Raw genomic sequence first — 20391 nt, 5'->3', positions numbered from 1 at the left:
ATGCCCTCCTGCTGCTTTCTCCCTCGCCCACCCGGGCTGGTGGCTCTACGCTCTCCCTCTGTGCCTAGTAAACAGTTTGGACTAGGGAAAAGCACAGGTAGCCCTTGTTCGGGGGTCGGGACTTGTGGGGCTCAGGCCAGCCATGGGGGTGCCGTGATCCAGCAGCGCGCAGGCAGCAGCTCCTTGCTGGGGAAGGCAGTGATGGGGATGCGGTAAGGGAGGTGCTGGGCTCAGTGGAGACCCCAGGCTGGGAGCGGGTGCGCGGGGTGCCCGCAGCGGAAGGAGCGCGCCCGGCCCCGGCTGCCCTCGGGGCGCGGCTGCCGCGGGAGGCGGTGCCGGGAGGGGACGGACGCGGCCGGGCCCAGCCCCGCTGCTCTCCTCTCGCCTCCTCTCCCCGCCTCGCCGGCACATAACGGGCGGGGGGCGGCTCCCGCACAGCTCCGGGGCCGGCTCCGCGGGATGTAGCGCTCAGCACCGCGGAGAGCGGCGGCGGGGGGGGGGTCATGGCCGGGGTGCAGCAGGGCGAGAAGCAGCTCTTCGAGAAGTTCTGGAGAGGCACCTTCAAAGCCGTGGCCACGCCGCGACCCGAGAGCATCATCGTGGCCAGCATCACTGCCCGCAAGCCGCTGTCCAGGTAAGGGCTGCCAGGGCACGGGTTGGGGGGGGGGCACGGACGGAGTCGGGGATACCTCCTCATCCTGCCTCCGGATGGGGGCTGCATCAGCCCGAGCCCCCCCATCACCCCCAATTAGTAGCTCCCCATCAGGAGGGTCTGGAGTATCTTCTCCCTGCTCCATGCCAGTTGGGTAGTGGAGGACGTGGGGGTACCCCCCATGCCTAGGGCAGAGGGATGTTGGCTGGTTGCCCTCCCCCCTTCCCGGAGAAGGGAAACTTTGCTCAGAGGTGCTTGGAGCCCTGGAGCTGGCTGCTTCCCAAGGGGAGCCTGGTAAGCTCTAGCTGGGCTATGGAGGGGGAGCAGTGGTGGGGGTCATCTGTCAGAAAGTGTGGCCAGCTCCATCCCAGCCATGCAGAGCCCCGGGGTGTGTGTCCTGCTTGGTGGTTGTCTTGTTTCTGCATCACTCCTTCACTAGGGACCACTGGGAAGGTGATGCCCAGGGAGGGGAACAGCCCCACTCCAGGTGGACCCTGCCTTGGTGCAGGGGAAGGCTGATACTGCCCAAGGAGCCTGCTCACAGCCATGGACCGGAGCAGCTCCAGATCTGGTGTCCCTCAGCTGCCAAAGCCAAGCAGTCTCGGTTTGGCACGTCTGGTACCTGCCTGCCTTATCCCTCTTGCTCCTCATCTTTGCCAGGGGCAGGACAATGGCCAAACCCTGTGAAACTAGGGAAAGGCGCTGCTGCCAGGTTGTCGCATGGGCAAGCATCCGTGTGGCTTCTTCACAACAACGCACTAATTTAGATCAGTTTTATTTTGCTGACTGTCTCAACATTGGTTACAAATATCCTCTTTGCACTGTTTTTCATGAGGAAAAGAGGCTTTTCCTGGTTCTTCTCCCTCCTTGTTTTGTATTCCCGCTGCTGGCTGCTCACACAGTGTGGGGAGCACCCCAAAGTTTCATGAAAGTGATGGGTCTCTAGAAGAGAGGGGCTCGGTGTGCAGTGGGCTGGGTGTCAGATTCAGCCTGCACTGAGGAGCAGAGAGCTCGTGGGGAGCTGCTTTTAATGCCTCCTGTGCTGGCAGAGGCTGTGAGCCACAGTAGCAATGGGGATGGGGGTCCCAGCACTCAAGCAATGCAAGGATCATTTCTGCATCTGTGACCAAGCTGCCCAAGCATGAATTTTTCCGATCTCTCCAATTGCCATTAATCAGGGTAGGAAAGTGGGAAAGGCTTCTAAAGGAGATGAGCAAATCGTGTTTCCAGGGACAGTGTTTGCAGGGCTTCAGCCTTCATGGGGGAGAGGAACCACTGTGCTTTCCTCCTCCACTGCATCGGGCTCAGTCAGCTCCCAAAGGGGCTATCAGCAGGCTGGGTGCTGGCTTGCACACACACTCTTCTCCAGCTTGATTGTGCCCGAGCAAGCCGTGCTGCTTAAATACCTCACGGTTGGAGATGTAATACAGCAGCAAATGAGGACATTGGGGAAACACAGCAAGCCTGAGTACCAGGGATGATGCACGGCTCCAAGCCGCGGCTGGGATTGCCGCAGCCAGCCTGTCAGGCTGAGCGCAGCGGCTCGGAGCACTGGCAGCTCCATCCCGAAGTTGAGGAAGGCGCGGGGCTCTCTCTAGTTCGCTGGTAATGCCAGCTCCAACCGGAGCCTGCGTCGGGGTCAGGAGCTCTTGGTACACAGCCAAATGGACCCGCCAGCTTGGCTTTGCTGTGCTTTGCACCTTGGCACCGGCAGGTCCTGTACAAGGGGGTCCCCAAGTAGGGGTGTGCTCCGGGCAGCCAGTCACGACACTGCCAGGTCCCCGTGGCAGGTCCCCGTTCCAGCTCCTTTTGTCTCCTTGCAGTGTGTGCCGCCGGTCGGGATGAGGGGATATTCCCTGTGGTGCAGCCATCTGCTCCGCTGCCCTCAGTGCGGTGTGCAGGGGGTCAGCCCCGGCAGGGCTCTCTGCTGTGCTGGCCCTTGTGCCACAGAGGGGCTTTGCTGTTTAGAGGAGCAGAAACCGAAGGTTGGGGAGCAGAAAGAGACTTCCTGGCTTCTCTCGTCAGCGCTTGCATCTTGTGGGGCTCTGCCGAGAGCCCGAGGCTGCTCTCTCGGCACAGTCACACTGCTGAGATTCCAGATCTCGCCTCCCCAAAGGCCTCCCTAACGGGGTGCACGGCGATGTCCCCAGCACCCTGAGCTGGCACCAGCAATAGCTAGAGGCGGGTTTGGCTACTCATCCACAGAGAGAACAGCCCCAAGGCTTGCAGCAGCTCCTCTTGGAGCTGTCTCCGCGCCTGGCTCCACTCTGGGTTTGTTTTCCTGACGGTTTTGCCGTGCTGCTGCTCGTATTGGCCTTTCTTCCCTGACGATGCTCCCATCTAATTCAGGAGCAAATGACTGCGGTGCCAGCGAGCAGAGTGCACCGGGCAGGAGTCGGGGAGGCCCTTTAGCCAAAGGAAAGGTTAAGAGGACCATCTGGATCCCTGTTTTCTCCCACACTTGACAGCTGGTCCTGTGCAAACTCCGCAGGTCTGTGCCCTGGATCTGGCCCCACGCTTCCCGCAGCAGTGGAGGCGATGGCAGCGTTTCTAGGACAGTGCTGCCCGTCTCCCCATCGCTGGGCTGGTTGAGCCCGTGCCTTTGTGGGGTGCCATGGGGGTCCTGTTGGGAGCACCTACGGTGGGCATAGCCCAAATCCATCCCTGCAGGGCATGGCTGAGGGCTCAATCCTTGTGGGGCTATGGTGGGGTTCCTGGGGATAGAAAGTGATTTTTTGTGTCCCTTTGTCATTCCCCACTACTTGAGCTGGCTCTGTCCCGTGCTCCATCCCTCGCCACCACCTTCCTGCTGGTCCTGGTGATAAAGCCTCTTCCGTCTAAACTGCCATCAAGCATCTCTGGGATGTTTGGAGGGTTAAAGCTCTGATAAACGCAGGTTCATCCTGGAACAAAAGAATACATTAATCCCTTCCCTCCCGGTCCTGCAGGGGCTGGAGGGGAAAAGGGGGATGGGGTATTTACTCAGCCCCAAACACAGCTTTGTGCCCAGAGCAGGGCTCTGCCAAAGTAAATGGATTATTGACCAGTTTGCAGTGAGAAAGGAAAAGCCGAGGTGATGGAGAAAGGGGCTTTTCCAATTAACCTTTCCTCTCCATAGGGCCCGGCGGGACTTCGTGGTACAGCTTCTGCATAGGCAAAATCCCGGGGTGGGATTGGAGGGGTTTGTGTGCCCAGCGGGCTGGGGAGCACTAGGGACAGGAGCAGGGTGCCCTCGCTCTGTTTTTCTGGCCCACAAGGATGCTGCAGGCGGCTTTGGCTCTTGTGAACTGAAAACAGTCTTTAAACCTCGTGTAATAAGGTTCACCCAGTCTCAGCCCAGCCTTTGGGGGTGGCTATCACCACCACCCTGTAGCTTCAGCCCCACAGCCTGGATCCCCTCTTCTCTCTCTTGTTTGGGCTTCTGCCTGCATCTCTTCCCTGGCTGTGACCTCAGGCACAGCGTGGTGCCTGGCAGCCCCTTTGCACTCCACGGTCTGACCTCTCCCAGTGCTGCTGTGTATTCCATCAGCACCCAGCCAGGCTGGGAGCTGCTCCAGGGTCCCCCCACAGGACCCCCAGAGCTGGTAGCAGGCCAGGGCATTGTGGGATGCTTTTGGGGGTGTTTGGGTTCCCTGCTCCCACCCCGCCAGCCACAGCAGTGCAGCACAGGCTGCCCTGTCCCAGCACCGAAACCTCAGCTGAAATCCACATCTCCGTGATGGCTGAGTCTGGGGGCTGTGGGTGCTGGTAGCGGCTCCTGGGCAGCTGGTGATGCTGGGTGAGCACCAGCAGCGCCGGGGGAAAGGAGGCTCCTGCATCCCTCCCTGCCAGATGGTCTAAGTGGGTCATCTCAGGGCAGGGCAGGGGATTTGTGCTTTAACCCTTAATCCCCGGGACCGCACCGTGCACAGAGGGGGAAGGGGAGCTGCTCAAGTGGGATTAAACGTGGGTTTCGTGCCTCGTTTGCCGTTGCGGGTGATCTCGGAGACAGGGGTGCTGCTGCCACCAACCTGCTGAGACAAGGGTGGCAGTGCTGGGGGGTCCCAGCACCCCAGGGAGGGCAGAAGGCAGCTGCAGTAGCCCAGTGACTTCAGCGGTGACTTTTGGCCATGTGTTGAACTGGGGACCCAACCTCTGGCTTCCCGGCCACTTTTCGGTGTTCCCAGTCCCTGCTCGTCAGCCCTTGGGCATCGGGGTTTGGTGCTGGGCCGGGGGGGGGGGGAAGCACTCGCTGGCTCTGCCGTGCTGGTGGCCCCCCCACTCCCGTTAATCCCCCCCTCCTTGGCCGGGCGTCTGCTGTGCGGGCAGAGGCAGGGCCGGCGCGCCAGCCCGGCTGCCATCTGCTCCCTCCTGCTCCCAACCAGCCCCAGCGCTAATGAGCCCATGGCCCCGGCCCAGGCGGGGGGAGAGGGGCTTGAATAGAAAAGCAGGGAGAGAAGAAAAGACCCTTCCTTGGAGGGGCTGTCAATAGGGAGGCTTTTGTCTGCCCCTGCCCTCCAGCTGGATGGCGGGGAGAGCTAATTAGACAGCTCGGGAGCTGCTGGGAGGCTGGGCTGAGCAAGGGGAAGAGCTGGGGATGCCTGCGGGATCCCCTCCCTGCTGCTCTCAGAGCCTTCATCATCCTCCTGCTCCTCCGTCCTCCCAGCCTCATCCGTCTGCCTACCCATTGGGCTGGTGCTGGGGACCCTGCTGGCCTCCCCGGTGGGTCTGGGGACACCTCTGTCCCCAGAGTGTGCCCCAGTGTGTCTGGGAGGTCAGGATAGAGGTTCCTTGCAGGGCGGGGAGGGATGTAGTGAGCGCTATGTGGCAGAGCTGGGCTCAGCACCCATGGGTGCTGTAGCAAGGCATGCTGTGCTCCAGTGTGAGAGGGTGTATAAGCACCTAAGGACTTAGGGAAAGGGCCTTTGGAAGCCCCTCTAGGAACCCCAAACTCACAGATGGGGTTCTAAGCAGTGCCGCCTCTCCTTGCTGTACCCCTGCTCTGGTCACCTGGGGCTTTGTCACCTTCACCTAAAAGCCCTCAGGAGTGAATGAGGAGCTGAGGGTTCTCTGATCTCCTGTCCTCCTCCTCCTCCTCCTCTTGAGGGATCAAACAGGTTTGATTTGCTTCCTTCCTTGATGAAGAGCTGCTGCCCACCGGCAGGTCCTGTGGCCATTCTGGTTTCCTTCTATCCTGCTTCCATCCCAGACAGCCTGTCCCGCTGTGTCTTGTCTCCAGAGAGGGGCTCTGAAGGCCTTGGGAGATTTCTCCTTCCAGAGGGCCATGGCTGGATCTGAGCCCTCTGCTCAGCCCTATTCCTGCCCCTTCCCACATCTCCACGTCTGGCGGCTGGACCTTTATGGATGTTTTTGTGTAAAATGAACTTATCAGACGTAAACCTCGCTCCACTGTAATGAAATCATTTCATGCATGAGCACCCTTTCCTTTTCTCCTTTTCTATTTATTTTCCTCCTTTTCTCCCTACATCCACCAAAACCTCTTCATCACTGCAAAGCCTGACCCAGGCCAGCAAATCCCACCCACGTTTCGGTTGCGGGTGGTGCCAGGGCTCTTTTCCCAGGCCCTCCTCTGGCCCTAATCCCTGGTGGTACCACTGGCTGGAAAACAGGGCTGGATTTGATACCCAGATTGAGCCCTTTGGCATTCCCAGCAAAGGGAGAAACACCAAACCAGTTTGCTTGCGCAGCCCTGCTTGCTGTCTGCAAAGGTGCTGAGGCTGGGATGCCTGAAATCTGGCAGGAGCACTGGATCGCAGCGGCACAGCATCCATAACAGGACTTCGGATTTGGCACATGCCGGAGGGATGAGTGGGCTGGACCAGCACCTCCAGCAGCGTGACCAGGCTCAGTGCCCACATCTTGATGCTACCATTGGGCCATGCTACCCTTGTGGGATGTTGGGTACTGCGGAAGTGGCTTCCTCATGAGCCGCTCGAGCCAAAAGCTGGGAACTTAAAAAACACTGGGAATTTAAAAATAGCCAGTTTTTCTGCACGTGGAGGGAGCGCTTTCCCTGCCAGTGCAGCAGGGACTGCAGGAAGGGCTTCAGCAACAACAGGAGGGAAAACACTGTATGAAACACTCTTGGTGTTTCAGGCTGCCTGAGGTGGGTCTGAAGGCAGCAAGGCTCGGGCTCGCCTCACCGGTGACCTGGTTGAACACCTTTTGTTTCATTCATGTCCTGTCATCAATGACAGAAGAAAGAGCTGCTGCTGCCCAGCCCCAGCCAGGGGCTTTGGCAGGGGCAGAGGGGGCAGTGGGGGCACCATCTCACATGCAGGTGGCTGAAAATACCCCGAGCCCCATGGGCCAGGTTGAGAGATGGTTTCTTCACTAACACCAAACTCCAGCAGCGCATCCTCCCCGCAGCACTTTGGCAATGGGCTGCTTGTACTGGGTTTATCTCTGGGCCCGTGTGTGCTTGGGAGCCCATGTGTTGGGGGTGTGACTGGGAGGGAGCGGGGTAGCGGGCTGTGCTTTTAGCTACATTGCTGTCAGGGTGAAGAATGAGTTCTTGCCCAGCAAGAGAAATATTTTTGCATTAAGAGGGATTTCACAGTTAAAGGCCACCTGCTGAATTCATCTGTGGGTCAGCTGGAGCCACCAAAGCTGTGCATATAGAACAGCGATGTGTAAGAGCATCTACAGAGATCAGAAGTTATTCTCAGCCTGTGGAGCAGCCCTTCTCTGGGCAGAGAGGGCATGGCCATGGCACACTGAGGGCTGGAGGCAGTTTAGGCTGATTTACCCCTAAGGCTCACGGTTTAACTCTGGGAACCTATCGCCCAATAAAGCATTTGCCCTCTTCAAATCCCCTCTACTTCAATCAGAGCACAGCCAGGTTTGCTACGATGGGGAAAAGCCAGACAAGTGGGTTCAGCACTGCTGCTTCCAAGGGATGGGGGTTTTATTCACCAAAACCCTCCAAGATCAGGAACACGCAGATAAAAAGGAAATAACAAAGCAGCCCTGTGCCCATGTTGTGTCTGCCCTTCCCTGCTGTGTGGGGCTGGCTCTGTGGTTATCTGCGTGCCGCAGCCGCCTGCCCTGTGCCTGCCTTTGTCTGCCCATCAGCCAGCCACGCATTGGGCAGTTAATGAAGGGTGCTGGAACAGGGCCACCGGAGCAGATAACGTGTGCTAGGGCCTGGGTGGGCACCGCTGATGGAGGAGGAACTAAGGCAGATGCTGGTTGCTCACTGACATGAGGGAGTTTGGCAGCCTGACCTGCTGGGGAGCAGTGGAGGACACGGGCTGTTGGCCCCATGCTTCCTAATCGAGGATGGACATGATCTCCTGGTGACCTCCTCTGGCCCTGGGTGCCATGTGGTGTCCCCATGTGGGGCTGAGCTCTGCAGGACACAGGACATGTTGGCTGTGTCTCCCCCAGGATCCTGCAGCATTCCTGGACACAGGGACGCAGTGGTCCATTCTGTTTGATGGCTGGAGGTGTTGGTGGTGCAGTTTTGGACTGGGCCTTGTGCTGTCCCAAACATGTCCCACACCTGGGTCAGGAACCAGTGCGAAGGATGCCCTTCGGATGTTACTGTACCATTGCCTTCAGGGATTCCCCAGAAGTATTTTTTTCCGTATCCCCATCCTCCAAGTGGATGCTCAAGGGCAGGAGCTCAGTGAGGGAGCTGCTGCTGTGGGGATGGGTGGGTTAATTTTGTGGTGGATGTTGTGAGCCAGAGAGCTGGCTGCCGGCTTCAAATGCCACCGAAGGCACATTCATCCCTGATTAATGGAAACCAAAAAGTAGGATCCCGAGGACCCGTGGCTTCCCTGCCTCTCCCTGCCGCAGGCTGCTGCTGCCAACCCTCCCGCTGCAGTGCCGCTGGGTTTGTCCTGCACAGAGCAGAGGACAGCAGGTCTCACCTTGCTTTTCCATGTTGGAAAGGCAGGCAGGGAAGCCCGTGTTCCATTCTGGGACAGGCCATCCCTGGACAGTGCCCTGCTCCCCCCGCTCGCCCTCCCCACTGCACTGGTATTGATTTGACCCGAGCTCCCTTTAACATGCTGTAATTTCTTTCAATTAGGCTTTGAGCGAAGCCTCTGCAGCGGTCGATAGAGCTGACCCCAGCACTGGCACTGGAAAGTCCAGAGGGAGGTGCCTGCGGATGCTCCTACATCCCTGACAACAGCATCCCTCTGTGTCTTGTGTTCCCCATGTCCCATGAGGGTAATCCCACTGCTTAAAGGTTGCTCCTTGTCCCCTCTGCTTTTCCTAACTCTTTCCATCCTTTGGACTGTTTGCTTTGTTACCCCAACCCATAGGACAGATTTGCCGTGTCGTTAGCGTCCTCTTAACCTGCATGGTTCACCCTACTCTGTGCAACCAGAGCTGAACCAAACCTGAGCAACCCTCATCTTCCCATCCTCGCTAAAGCCGCCTTTGCTTTCCCCTTTCTCCTTGGTGGCTGCCATCTCCTCAGGGATGTACTGAGCATCGGGGCTTGGTGTCAGGTTGTTTCCCGCAAACTAATGGGCAGAGTGCTTGTTTCCAGAGATTGCACAGAGCAGAAATCCCTGCCCTTCATCTCCAGCTGCAATTACCGAAGCCAAGTCGATGCAGTTGATGGTAATAGGATGGTAACACTGTCTGAATTTGTATTTAATGCTGATTCCAAGGGTCTATAATCTTCATCAGCACCACATGACTTTACAGAACAGAAAAATGTGAGAGCGGTTAATGAGCTGTAATTCTGGAGAGCTTCTGCCTTGATTGGGACTAATTATTTTCTTTATAAAAATAATTAACAATCCACACAACCTATGGAGTGAAGGCATGCGGCGTTAATTAAACCATGTGCTATTTTCAGGGCACCTTTATCTCCCATTTCCCGGCACACCCCGAACAGAGTTGCGCTGCACTGCGGGAAGCCAAGCTGGGCACAAGCTTGCGTTGGGGCGAGGGCTCATGCAAGGTGAAAGGGGCAGATCCGGAGCGAGGGGGCTGCATGCAGATCCCACCTCCGCAGCCCCCTGGCCCTGCATGTATGGCATAAACCTTCATTTGGGTAAGAAAGGCTGTTTTGGCTGGAATAAGGGAATGGTTTTCACGTGTGGGCTGCCTGTGATGGGTGCAAAGCAGGTGCTGAGTGTGTGTCTGCTCTTCCTGAAGAGCAGCTGGTGGGACCCCAGGTCTGGGGGGGGCACAAGGGTCTGTGCAAGGTGCTGCCACTTGCCATGGGGCACTGGGATAGCCCAAAATTGAGGTGGCCACTTTGTACAGGCCCTTGTTCCCCAGCGCTCTGAGATCCTGGGGTGAATGTGCCCCAGCACCGATAGTGTGCGGGTCACGGTGTGCTTAGAGACACACTTACATAAGATGTGATTGTTAACAAAACTAAGTCCTCTATTTTCCTGGAGGTATTCTAAGAACGAATGAATATGTTTGCATAATCTTGACTTTGTTTATGAATAATTCTGGATTATCCAAATGTGAATAACGCTGGGGCTTTGCCATACCAGGCTGCCTTTCAGCTGGGGATAGCAAAGTCGTTTACAAATATTAGTTCAACCTCACAAATCCCAGCAAGCAACAAAATTATTATTACTCCCCGTTAAAGAGGGATGTGCCAAAAAGTGAAATGATTCTCTCCATCCCCTCCTAGCAGGGTCTGCCATGGGTCCGGGGACCCACTGCCTCTTCCAAACCTTCCCTCTAGGGAGCAGCAAGCAAATATGTATATATTAATATCCTTCTCTTTCTTTTTTGTGATGATTTCAAACAATGCTCAGAGTTGTAGGGTGGTGGGAATGGCTGGGGCCAAGACCTGGGAACATAGAGCGAGGTTTCTTTCTGGCTCTGACCCCAAAACAGCCCAGGCTCCTGCAGCACTGAGCACCCTGGTGCCTGCTGTGTGGCAGGGATGGCATGGCCACACCAACCTCTCCCTCCTGGGAGCACAGCAGGAGGAGGAAAGGCTTTGTCTTCCCTCTCAGAAACTCTCTTAACTTAACCCCCCCTCACTGGTCCTTTCTGGGCAGCTGGGAAAACCACCCTGCTGTTTCCCACGGGAGGAGGGGTATTACAGGGAAGGACAACTGGAATCAAATCAAACCCTCCCACCCATGAAGCTGCAATTTGGGTATTTCCCAGCTCAGCTAACATAGCAGATGTGATACAGGGAGGCAAAGGGCCCTTCTGGCCATAAAAAGCCACCAGGAGCATGTAGCATGGGGGTTCAAGCCCACTTTCCACCTCCATTCCCGGGGTGGGAATGTTGTATCCTCATCTCTGCAGCAGGAGAAATCTGTTGCTTAATTCCTTTCTGCAGGAGCTACTTGCTGCCTACACATCCCTGCATGGGGACGCCTGCTCCTTGCAGCATCACTGAGCCCTCCAGGCCCTGTGGGACCCTGGCAGTGTGGCCCTGGGCACTGTGGTGGAATGGATGTTCAGGAGGTATGTCCCTCATTCAAAACCTGAGCTCAGGGAGAGGAGGAAAATGCTTTATGTGAGCGGCAAAGGGAGCATTGCTGCTCCAAGAGCATCTTCTCCAGTTGCCTTCTCGCTGCTTCCAAGGTGCCTTATTACTAATTCATTTTTAGAGTGATCTCTCCACGCTCCCAGGAGCTGCTGGTAACTGTGTGCTTACAATCCCCTATCTGATTAAAATTTCACCAGCTATATCATTGGCAAAGACACTGTTTTGCTGCTGTTCACCACAGCAAATGAGCTGGGTTTTTAGACAAAGGAGGGAACCGATGCTTCGCAGGGAGCACATGGAATGACTGTGCACTGCAGATGTGGCATCCCATGGCCTGGCCTTACCATTGCTTGGCAGCACACAGGGTGGCTTCCTCATTAGAGAGTGAGCCATCCTGGAGGATGATGATCTCCAAAGATCCCAGATTAACCTGTGTGAGGGATTGGAATCTGGTGTGCAAGCACAGCCCCATCCAAGCAGCAAGGCTTGGCTTGAACCCAGGGTGCTGCAGTGGTCCAGGGGATGCTTCTGGGGCACAGGGGATGTTGGCACTGTGAACCCTGTTGGGCGTGAAGAAGCCCTCCAGCCTAACCATGTTGCAGACAGTGGCAAAGGGCTTCTTTTTTGGGACAAGGGCCTGTGAGTGCAATTTGTGGCCAGCCAGGAGCAGAGTGGCAGTGGGGCTATGTAGGGTTTGTTTGGTGTAAGCTCTTGGCCCCAGTCCCTGCCATGCCAGGGTCACTCAGGAGCCTAGAGTCCTCCTCCAAAACACAGATCAGGGATGTGCAGGAGTGCTGTGCTATGGCTCAGCATGATAACGTCAGTACTTTCATCTTCATTTATGGGCACTGGGAGCAGCCAAGGCTTCTCCTTTCCTATTCCCTACTGAGGAGAAAACTGGCTCCTTTCCAGGCATGGGAACCTGCAGGGTATTTGTCTAAGGAGGATTTGAGGATAGGAGAGGCACAGCTTTGTCTCCCTTGAGATCAAGCCTAGCCTGGCCTGGCAGAGTGAGGTGCTGATGGGCATGGAACACTGCAGGGACATCCGAGCAGGCAGCGTGGGAGGCACAAGATGCTGAGGAAACGGCTCAAGATGGGGCAGCAGTCCAGGTTTCCTTTAGACATGATAGGACCGCATGTTCTATTCCTTGGGTTTATCCCTGTGGCTGCTGGCAGGCATTGAGTGAAGCCATCCCGGATTGCTTGCACTGAGGGAAGGTGACGCCGAGCCCTGCAAGGCGACCGGGTGCTCAGGAAGGAAGGGGAACGGGGCTCCTGTGACAAGGGGAGGAGGAGACCCAGCCATGGGGAGCACGCAGAGGCTGTCCTCACCCTCATGACAACCTAAGAGCGTCTACGGGAGCGTTGCTTTCCGCTATGGAGTTTTATGCTCCTCCAGGGCCAGCCACCCCACCGACACCAGCTGGTGCCTGGGACAGAGCCCTCCCCATGGGCTGTGACCACACAGCATCCCCCCGAGCATCTGGCACTGATCCTGCGTTGCTCCCGGGGCTTCTTCCAGCAGGGAAGCTCCTCTGTTCTGATTCAACCATGCATAGCAAATCAACTGCTGGAAAATAAAGAGCCAAGCTGCTTTTTTGGCCTGGGATGTGATAAGAGCGGTTGTTAAACCTTTCTTGGAGTCCAAGCAGCAAAAGGAGCCACTGCCGCATAGAGCCTTGCAGCAGGACGCACCGTTCCTGGGAGCAGGAGGGGGAGGCGAGTCCCGGCTGGCAAACATTGGATGAAAACTGTCTATTCCAGAATTGTGTTTCACTTGTGTGTTTCAACTGCCTCAAGAAAACCACGCGCTCCTCTGCAGCTGGTGCCTCTGCTGATGCACGGGGAAAAAATAGCGGGGAGAAGATTAAAATTGAACTGGCTTGGAGTCAGTGTAATCAGGGAAAATATCGCAGTGATTTGCTATTATAATTTTCAATAACAAACTGCAGGGCTCCTGCTGCACTAATAATAACGGGCGGAATGAGGTGGGGAAAGAACCTGGTGCCACGGGGTGTTTGTGTGTGTGTGTGTTTGTGGGAAGCACTTGCAATTTTCCCCATCTCCTAATTTTGAAGAGGTATTTTTAGTGCCTATTGCAAAGAGCTTTACATAAACACATCTGCTGGAGTTTTTGCTTGGCAGTGTCTTTACAACCTTCCTTTCTGCCCCTTCCCTCTCCAGGGACAAAGCAATGCTTCGACCGTTTTCTGTTACAATCAGATGAGCAAAACAGAAAATCAAAGGGTTGTTTTGACAGCACCAAAAGGCTTCTTAGCCCAAAGTGGTGGATTTTAGAAGAGCTGTGAGCAGCTCAGGCCACCCTAAGAGCCCAGAGCAGAAGCACATTGGAAGTGGCTGCGGCAGAGAGCCACAGGGCTGCAGGACAACGGGGACCCTAACCCAGTCCCAGCCCCTGTTGTGCAGCCAAACCCTTCAGGTGAGGAAAGGAGAGAGGAAAGATGAGATATTGAATCATGTGTCCATGCGCGTGTTGCGTGGTACTCAGGAGAAGAGCATCCCTGGTGGGAGCAGCTGTGGGTGCCATGGAAGCCTGTGTCCTTTCATGGGCTGATGTCCCCAGACCCCAGGCAAGGAATCCGTCACTGGTTTAATGCTGGAACATTCACAGCTAATAGGCTCAACAGAGATGCTTTAACCTTTTTCCCTTTGGGGGCTTGGGTTGGCTGGAGCCATTCCTACAGTTTCACAGGGGGCTGTAGAGATGATGGGAACGTGGAGCCTCCCAGGGCTGAAAAGGGCAAGTTTCCATATAGGCCTTCTCAGATACTCTGTCCTGAGTTTGGAAATGCTGTTGGTGCAGGTCTGCCAACTGCAGTCAGGGCTTGGGGCCTCCGAAGTGCTTGTGTATGCGGCTGTGTGTTCAAAGTAAAAGAAATGATTTAAAATACCCCAAATGGCTTGGTTAGCATGATTCAGCCCCAGAGTGCTTACACTGCTGCTTGCAAAGCAGCAGGAAAGGGCAGAGGGGCCACAGCAAGGCCACAGAGGGCTGGGACTGCTGGAGCCTATCCTGTAGAGGCAAGGGACGATGCTGCTGCTGGTGGGAGATGGGCTGGTGGCAGCGTCCAGCACTAGGTCACTAGGAAGGAAATTTGCTTCCTTTTCTCTCCTCTTGGGATGGGTCTCTGCAAGCAAAAGGATGATTGATGGAAGGTTTGTGGCAGGGGGCTGCTCGGGGCTGGGACACAGGAGCCTGCGGGCAGGGGAGGGCAGCTGCCTGGCTCCAGCAGCACTGAGGTGCCGGCAGGCAGGGTTGTCAAGTGCACACCAAACCCGCAGTGACTGCTTGTCACCGTGGGGCTGCAGGGGATGGGTGTCGCTGGGCTCAGCTCCCGGTGAAGTGCGTATCACCAAGTGCCACATTTCATGTCCTGATGTGATGGCACTTGGCCATGGCATCGAGCATGGCAGCCCCGGGTGGAGGACTGGGGATGGTTTATGACTGTGCTCCCTGAGGCAGCAGATACCCTGTGCCTTTGCCCCATTCTCTGCAAAGGCTGCTAGAATCGCTCCATGCTGAGCCTGGCACATCTCCCAGTGTCTTGCAAACACTCTGAGGGACTTCCCTGGTCTTGCATTTTCCTTGCCCACTGCAGAGAAGTGCCCTTTATCCTGCCACCCATGTGCATGGCCACCTCGTGCTCCCATACAACCACTGGTGCAAAAGCCTCCTGACAAACCTGTCAGTGACTTTCTGCCTTTCCCCAGCCAACAGGGATGTCCAGTCCCAAAGGGAGCTGTTGCTGAGTGTGAGGGGCACAGCATGGTTAACTGGCCTCAGTGGTGCCACTACAAAGTGGGGGTGATATGCCAGCCCCCCAGGAGAGGGAGGCAGGGGTGGCATCAGGCAATGGGACTCTGCACTCTTACACCAGTCATGAAAGACAAGAACAACAGCGACGTTTTTCTATACACATATATATTCAATCAATGTCTATAGAGCTTAATGCAAGGGGATTACCAGCCAGTTTAGAATGTTCATGACTCCCAGCGAGAACTGAATCCAGCCTTTGATGGAATTGGGAGAATAATTATTTCCATCAATAGCTACTTGCAAGTCCAGGAGAAATGGTTCACCTAGCACATTGCAGGACAGAGTCCCTGTCTGTCTCAAGGCCAATGTATTTTAACCTCAGGACCTGAAAATCCCATTTCAGGCTGGGGTGAGAAGAACATTGTCTGCTGTGCCTGGGTTCCTCCTGCAAGGCAGCAGTGCCCACTGTGCCACCAGCCCCGGGGGACCCTTCCCACTGCTGCTGGAGCTGATTCAACCCAGACTTGCACAGGTCATTAATTTTGGGACATTTTTAATGGATCCTAATGATCGAGCCTCAGAAGACTATTCTTAAAAGGGGTTCTGGAAAGGCCACAAGCTAATTAGTTCACACAAAGACAGCAATTAACCATGTAGCTTCCTGGGTGCTTAAAAATAACACAGTTGTTGGGAATCTATTAAGCAGAGTAACAGATTTTCAAAACCAGAGGGACCATCAACTCCTGCATGTCCTGAGCCAGAAATATTTCACCCAGCTTGCCCTCACTTGTACCCCTGTCACTTGTATTTGGCTGATGCACATCCTTAAACACTCAGGCATCACAAAACAGGCTCCAAGGAGTCACCTATTAGAGAAAGTGGGGGGTTGCTGAGAGACAAAACACAGCTGGAAAGCGAGGAGTGACCCTTCTTCTGCAGTTGCTCCATGTTGCTCCTGGCTGGGAGGCAGCAGGATGTTCCTCTGACTGGGCCATGCCTAACCGGAGCATCACTATTGCTCTCTAACCACTGGTTTGGCCCCATTTAGTGCCATGATGTGCAGCATGCACCTGGCTCTAACCCCTTGTTGCTATCTCCGCAGCTCATGTGTGATGGTCTCTGCAGCCAGAGCATCCTCCTGGCATCCCTGAGCCACTGTGGTCATGCCAATACTTGCTTTATCTGTTCAAATAATACTCTGACACCAGAACTGTGGCATCCCTGGCACCCCTATTGGGTATTGTTTATGGCTTTTCCTTATCTTCGAGGTAAACATCAGCAGGGACTGGAAACCCATTTATTTCCTCCCACGTGTCTGAGCTCAGGCTCATTGGTGTTTGTTTTCTCCATTTGGCTTCTTTTCTCCATTTCAGCTTGCTTCACCAGCTGTTTCTTGGAGACCTTTCACCTCAGGCTTTGCCTGCCCTGGCTCTGCTCCTTGTCAACTCTCATGGCCTTCCCAGGGCTCTTGCAGGCACCTACCTAGACCAGTGGTTCCCCACAACTCTGCTGGGCTGCCCCAGGTTCTCCAGTTCAGGCTATCAGCAGGACCAGCTGTGTTTACTGGCCCAGCACCCTATATATAGGAGCAAGAAAGAGACCTCTTCTTTGGCTGCCCAAAGTTCCTTCCACCTGAGTGCTGGTTACAGGGACAGGATGAGGACTGTGGGGCAAGGTATTTCCAATGCAATGGCAGGTGTGGAGAATGGCATTTGAAATGCAAAAGTGGGCTTTTTTTCCTACCAGAGGGCAAACCAGTGCTGCCTCTGCAGAGCTGCTGAGCTAAAACCCACAATGCAGAGGAAGATGTCAGGGGTGCTGGTCCTGATCTGGTACCGTTGCTCCTTGCTGGTATATTACATAGACCTCATGCTGTCCCTGCAGTACAGGGTGGTCATGGCATTTTGAGAGCTGAGCACAGCATGCTCACAATGGGATGCAGCCTGGCTTGGAAGTGGGGGCTTTCTGGAGCTTCGTAGGAGTGTTTCCCACTGCAGGGCTGAGCACCATGGGCTCAGGAGGTCTGAGAGCAATCTGCAGCTCTCCTTCACAGCAGCAAGGGGATTCTCTAGTACATGGGAAACCTACAGCCAGCGAGCCCAGCTGAATGGACAGTCCTTTATTGCTCTCTTTATGTGCTCTGGCTCCGCAGTGGGACGCTCAGCTGCCTGTCGTACCCCGCAGAGGACAGACGTCCTGAGAAGCAGAGTGGCCGTGCAGTCAAGGATGCCTCCAGCACCAATGGCTGTGTGAAGGGGAAGCAGAGACGAGACCATGCACACCACAGGTCACGCAGGTACGAGCCAGGGGGATGGCAGAGGAGGCATCTGTGACTGTTTCCCCAGCCCCTATAGGGGCCTGTGAGAGCTTGGGATGGCTTCGATGGCTGTGTGTGTGTCCAGCAAAGGCATGCAATTGTGTGAAACCCCTGTGTGTGTCTGCAAGGAGAAACCTGTAGTTTATGTACACTCCACACCTCGCTCTTACAGCCTCCTTGCTGTGACCTGCCAGCATCTCTGTGTGCTACCAGGTTAACAGGGTACCCCTGGCTGGTCATCACCCTCAGCAATTACCCTCTCTGCATGCCCACATCCAGACCAGCAGCACTGGCTTCATCAGGACACAGCTTCATTATCAGTTTGTCATTAGCCCCTGACAACTTGGGAAGGGAAAAATGAATTGAATGTTGTAAATGAAGCAGCTGGGGTCCCTGAGCTCTGCCTGCTAAACTCTCTGGGATTAAAGCTTCTCCATTTGGTTTAAGATGCTGGAAAGAAAGAGCAAGAAAGCACATTTCATATCTTCAGATTTCAGGCTAACCGGAACAATAATCTAAAGCGTGTTTTTAATTAGACTTTGATTACAATCGCAGAGAAACAATTAAAGTAGTATCAGTGCAAGGAGAAAGCTTCCACATCAAAGACAAAAGGCTTCATCTCAGGAGAGGGAGAAGGGCTCCACTGAAACTGCCTGCGGCTGCATGGTCAGAAGGTCCTCTCAGTCCTCCCATGGCTGTGGCCCTGGGCAAGGCAGGAGCTGAGATGTACTGAGACTTGTGTGTGGAGTCCAAATCTGTCCTAGGGGAAAGCATGTCGGAGCTGGGGTTGAGCATCCTGACAACTGAGCGGCTGAAATGAGTGTTCAGGTCCCTGGTCTAGCACACACACCATTAGGATGTCTTTTGGCAGATGGCTGAGCTTAGCAATGAGCTGTCTTGGAAAACACATCTCCTCTACCTTAATGCAGACAAAAGACCTGCTGAGCCCAAGGTGTGCTGTATCCCCTAACAGTGCTTCTGCTGCTCCGTGAAATCCTTGAGAGGAGAAAGAGAGCAAGAAGGAGCATTTGGGTGCTCCTTGGGGTCACAGTGTGGTTCCACCTTGGATTCACTGCCCCAGCAGTGCTCGGCACGCAGCCATTCACCGTTCCCAATGGAAGCATGGGTGCGCAGTGTCATTCTGCAGAGCAGTTTTTCAGAGTGTGTTAAAAGAGCTCAGCAATTGGCTTGTCATGATAGGGTAATTTGGGGAGTCATTCAGCCCAGATAAGCAAGCGTTTGGGAGGCAGTGGCACCTGAGCGCATCCCCCGCCGTCCAAAGTGCCATTTGCTCTGCATTAGGACTTGTATTAACAATAACATTTGTTCTTCCCACAGAGACCTGCTCAACTTTTGGCCCGTTCCTGTAGCACTCCCCAAACATGGGGCTGCTTCCACACCTTCCCTGCTAGTGGCTGCTCCCGCTGGCAGGGCGAGAAGTGGGGAAACTGAGGCACAACCCAGCACCCTCATTTCCAACAGGGGCTTTGCAGAGGCCCTGGGGAGCTGGTTGTGCCCCCCACAAACCTCAATCCGGACCCGTGTGGGGGAGCCACCAGCTGCCCTTGTCTTTAGGGGCATTTACCATGGTGAATGAGTAGCCACAGCGGATCTGTTGCATTTTTCAGCCTCTGAATTAATTTAACCACGGTGCTTGCTTTGCATTGAAACGTAACATCGCATATGCTTAAAAAGAGAAATTGATTTACGGGAGGCTTCTTTTCCCAAGGTTTAACGACTGTGTAAGAGATGCATATCTCATTAAATTACCATAGCATCTCAATAAACGCATCTATATTTCTAATCAATTGCTATTTAACATATGTCAAGCCTTTTATTAGCGCCAGGCGCATCTGGTAGCGATAATTATTGTATGCAAATGAAAGGGCGATTAATTATTTAAAGCATATTTACAAAGAGCGATGGAACCCCATAAATCTGTTCCGGCGTTGTTAACCTCGGCAAACACGCTTTAAATCATCCCCCAGCGTGGCTGCACGGGAGCTGTCTCATTCGAGCTCCATCAGACCCCCAGAGGAGACCCCTCCTTTAACTGGGACCAAAGCATTCGTTAGAGGGTAATTAAGCATTTACTTGTGTCCAGGGTCCATGGGGATCTCCCTGCCCCACGTGTCCCTGAGGTGGGGCTGGGACAGAGCAGCCCCATGGGAGCTGGTCCAGGGTGGATTGGGGTTAATTTCTACTCACTTGATCCCCGCCGTGTCCTCAGCCCGTCCTGCGATGGGGAGCGGCCGCCACAGCCAGCCCGGGGCAAGAAGAAGAAGAAGAAATCCGGGCGCAAGAAGCGAAGGAGGTGAGGGCGGCCATGGCAGCCGGGGGGGACAGGCAGCCCTGGCTCTGTGTGAGGGCAGAAAGTCAGCCTAAAACATCCCTGCCCCTAGCAGGGGGTTGGAAGTGGATGAGCTTTGAGGTCCCGTCAACCCAAAGCCTTCTGTGACTAACATGGAGGCTGAGCTCCCTGTGCGGAGGCGCCTCACAGGCCCAGACAGCGGCCGCCATGTTCTTGCCTTCCCCTCAGGGCAGCAGAGGCTGGGGCAGGGCTCCCCTGCAGCCTGTCCGGGGGGATCCCGGCATTCCCAAGCTCCTCTCCATCCCAAGGGAATGCCACTGGTGGTGGGGTAAGGGTTGGGGAGGGCTGCGGGGAGCCTAATGCCCCTCTGCCTCCTCAGGTCTCCCTCCTACAGCCCCTCGCCTGTGAAGAAGAAGAAGAAGAAGAAGAGCTCCAAGAAGCGAAAAAGGAACAGGTATTTTGCCATTAGAAATGTAATTCCCGGCGCTGGCAGGGCTGCTGGGGGGGTTGGAAGCCCGTGGTGGCTGAGCCCAGTGCTCAGCAGCACTGAGAGGTACCAGCTCCTGGTCATGGCTGCCCGCAGGGGAGCTGACGCAGGAGGGGCAGCGATGGTGTCCCTGCAGGCGAGGAGGGCACAGAATGGGGTGCAAGTGCAGTGCAAAGGGTAAATGTGAGCCGTTGGGGTGCAGGGGAGGAGGGACAGGAGCCAAACCTGGCACCGGTCCCTTTCCTCTCTCCCTCAGCCTGCAGCAAGTGTTAGCGTTTGGAGCAGGGAAAGACTTCCCAGTCTTCCCACCGCAGCCCTGGGTCACTGCCTCCACGTCCCCCTTCTGGAGGCTGCTTTTCATCTAAAGAACGTAGTTAAGTGTTCAAATTGCAAATATTTCACTGTTTTC

General features: G+C 55.3%; 1 protein-coding gene across 1 annotated transcript in view; it reads left to right on the top strand.

The window, feature by feature from the left end:
- The first annotated feature begins 406 nt into the window (after window positions 1-406).
- SRRM4 (serine/arginine repetitive matrix 4) overlaps window positions 407-20391 on the top strand; it is a 39135-nt gene continuing 19150 nt past the window's right edge. The window contains exons 1-4 of the mRNA XM_057411314.1: window positions 407-634; window positions 17020-17163; window positions 19415-19498; window positions 19875-19949. Of these exons, the coding sequence (XP_057267297.1) occupies window positions 504-634; window positions 17020-17163; window positions 19415-19498; window positions 19875-19949 (434 nt within the window). The 5' untranslated portion in view covers window positions 407-503. The remainder of the gene's footprint in view (window positions 635-17019; window positions 17164-19414; window positions 19499-19874; window positions 19950-20391) is intronic.

Source organism: Pezoporus wallicus, unplaced genomic scaffold (assembly GCF_028554395.1).
Source record: "Pezoporus wallicus isolate ANWC-B61680 ecotype Strahan unplaced genomic scaffold, APGP_CSIRO_Pwel_v1 contig_6401, whole genome shotgun sequence".
In the NCBI taxonomy this organism is placed as follows: Eukaryota; Metazoa; Chordata; class Aves; order Psittaciformes; family Psittacidae; genus Pezoporus; species Pezoporus wallicus.
The sequence above is the reverse complement of the archived record's forward strand: the minus strand, read 5'-3'. Positions and strand labels throughout refer to the sequence as shown.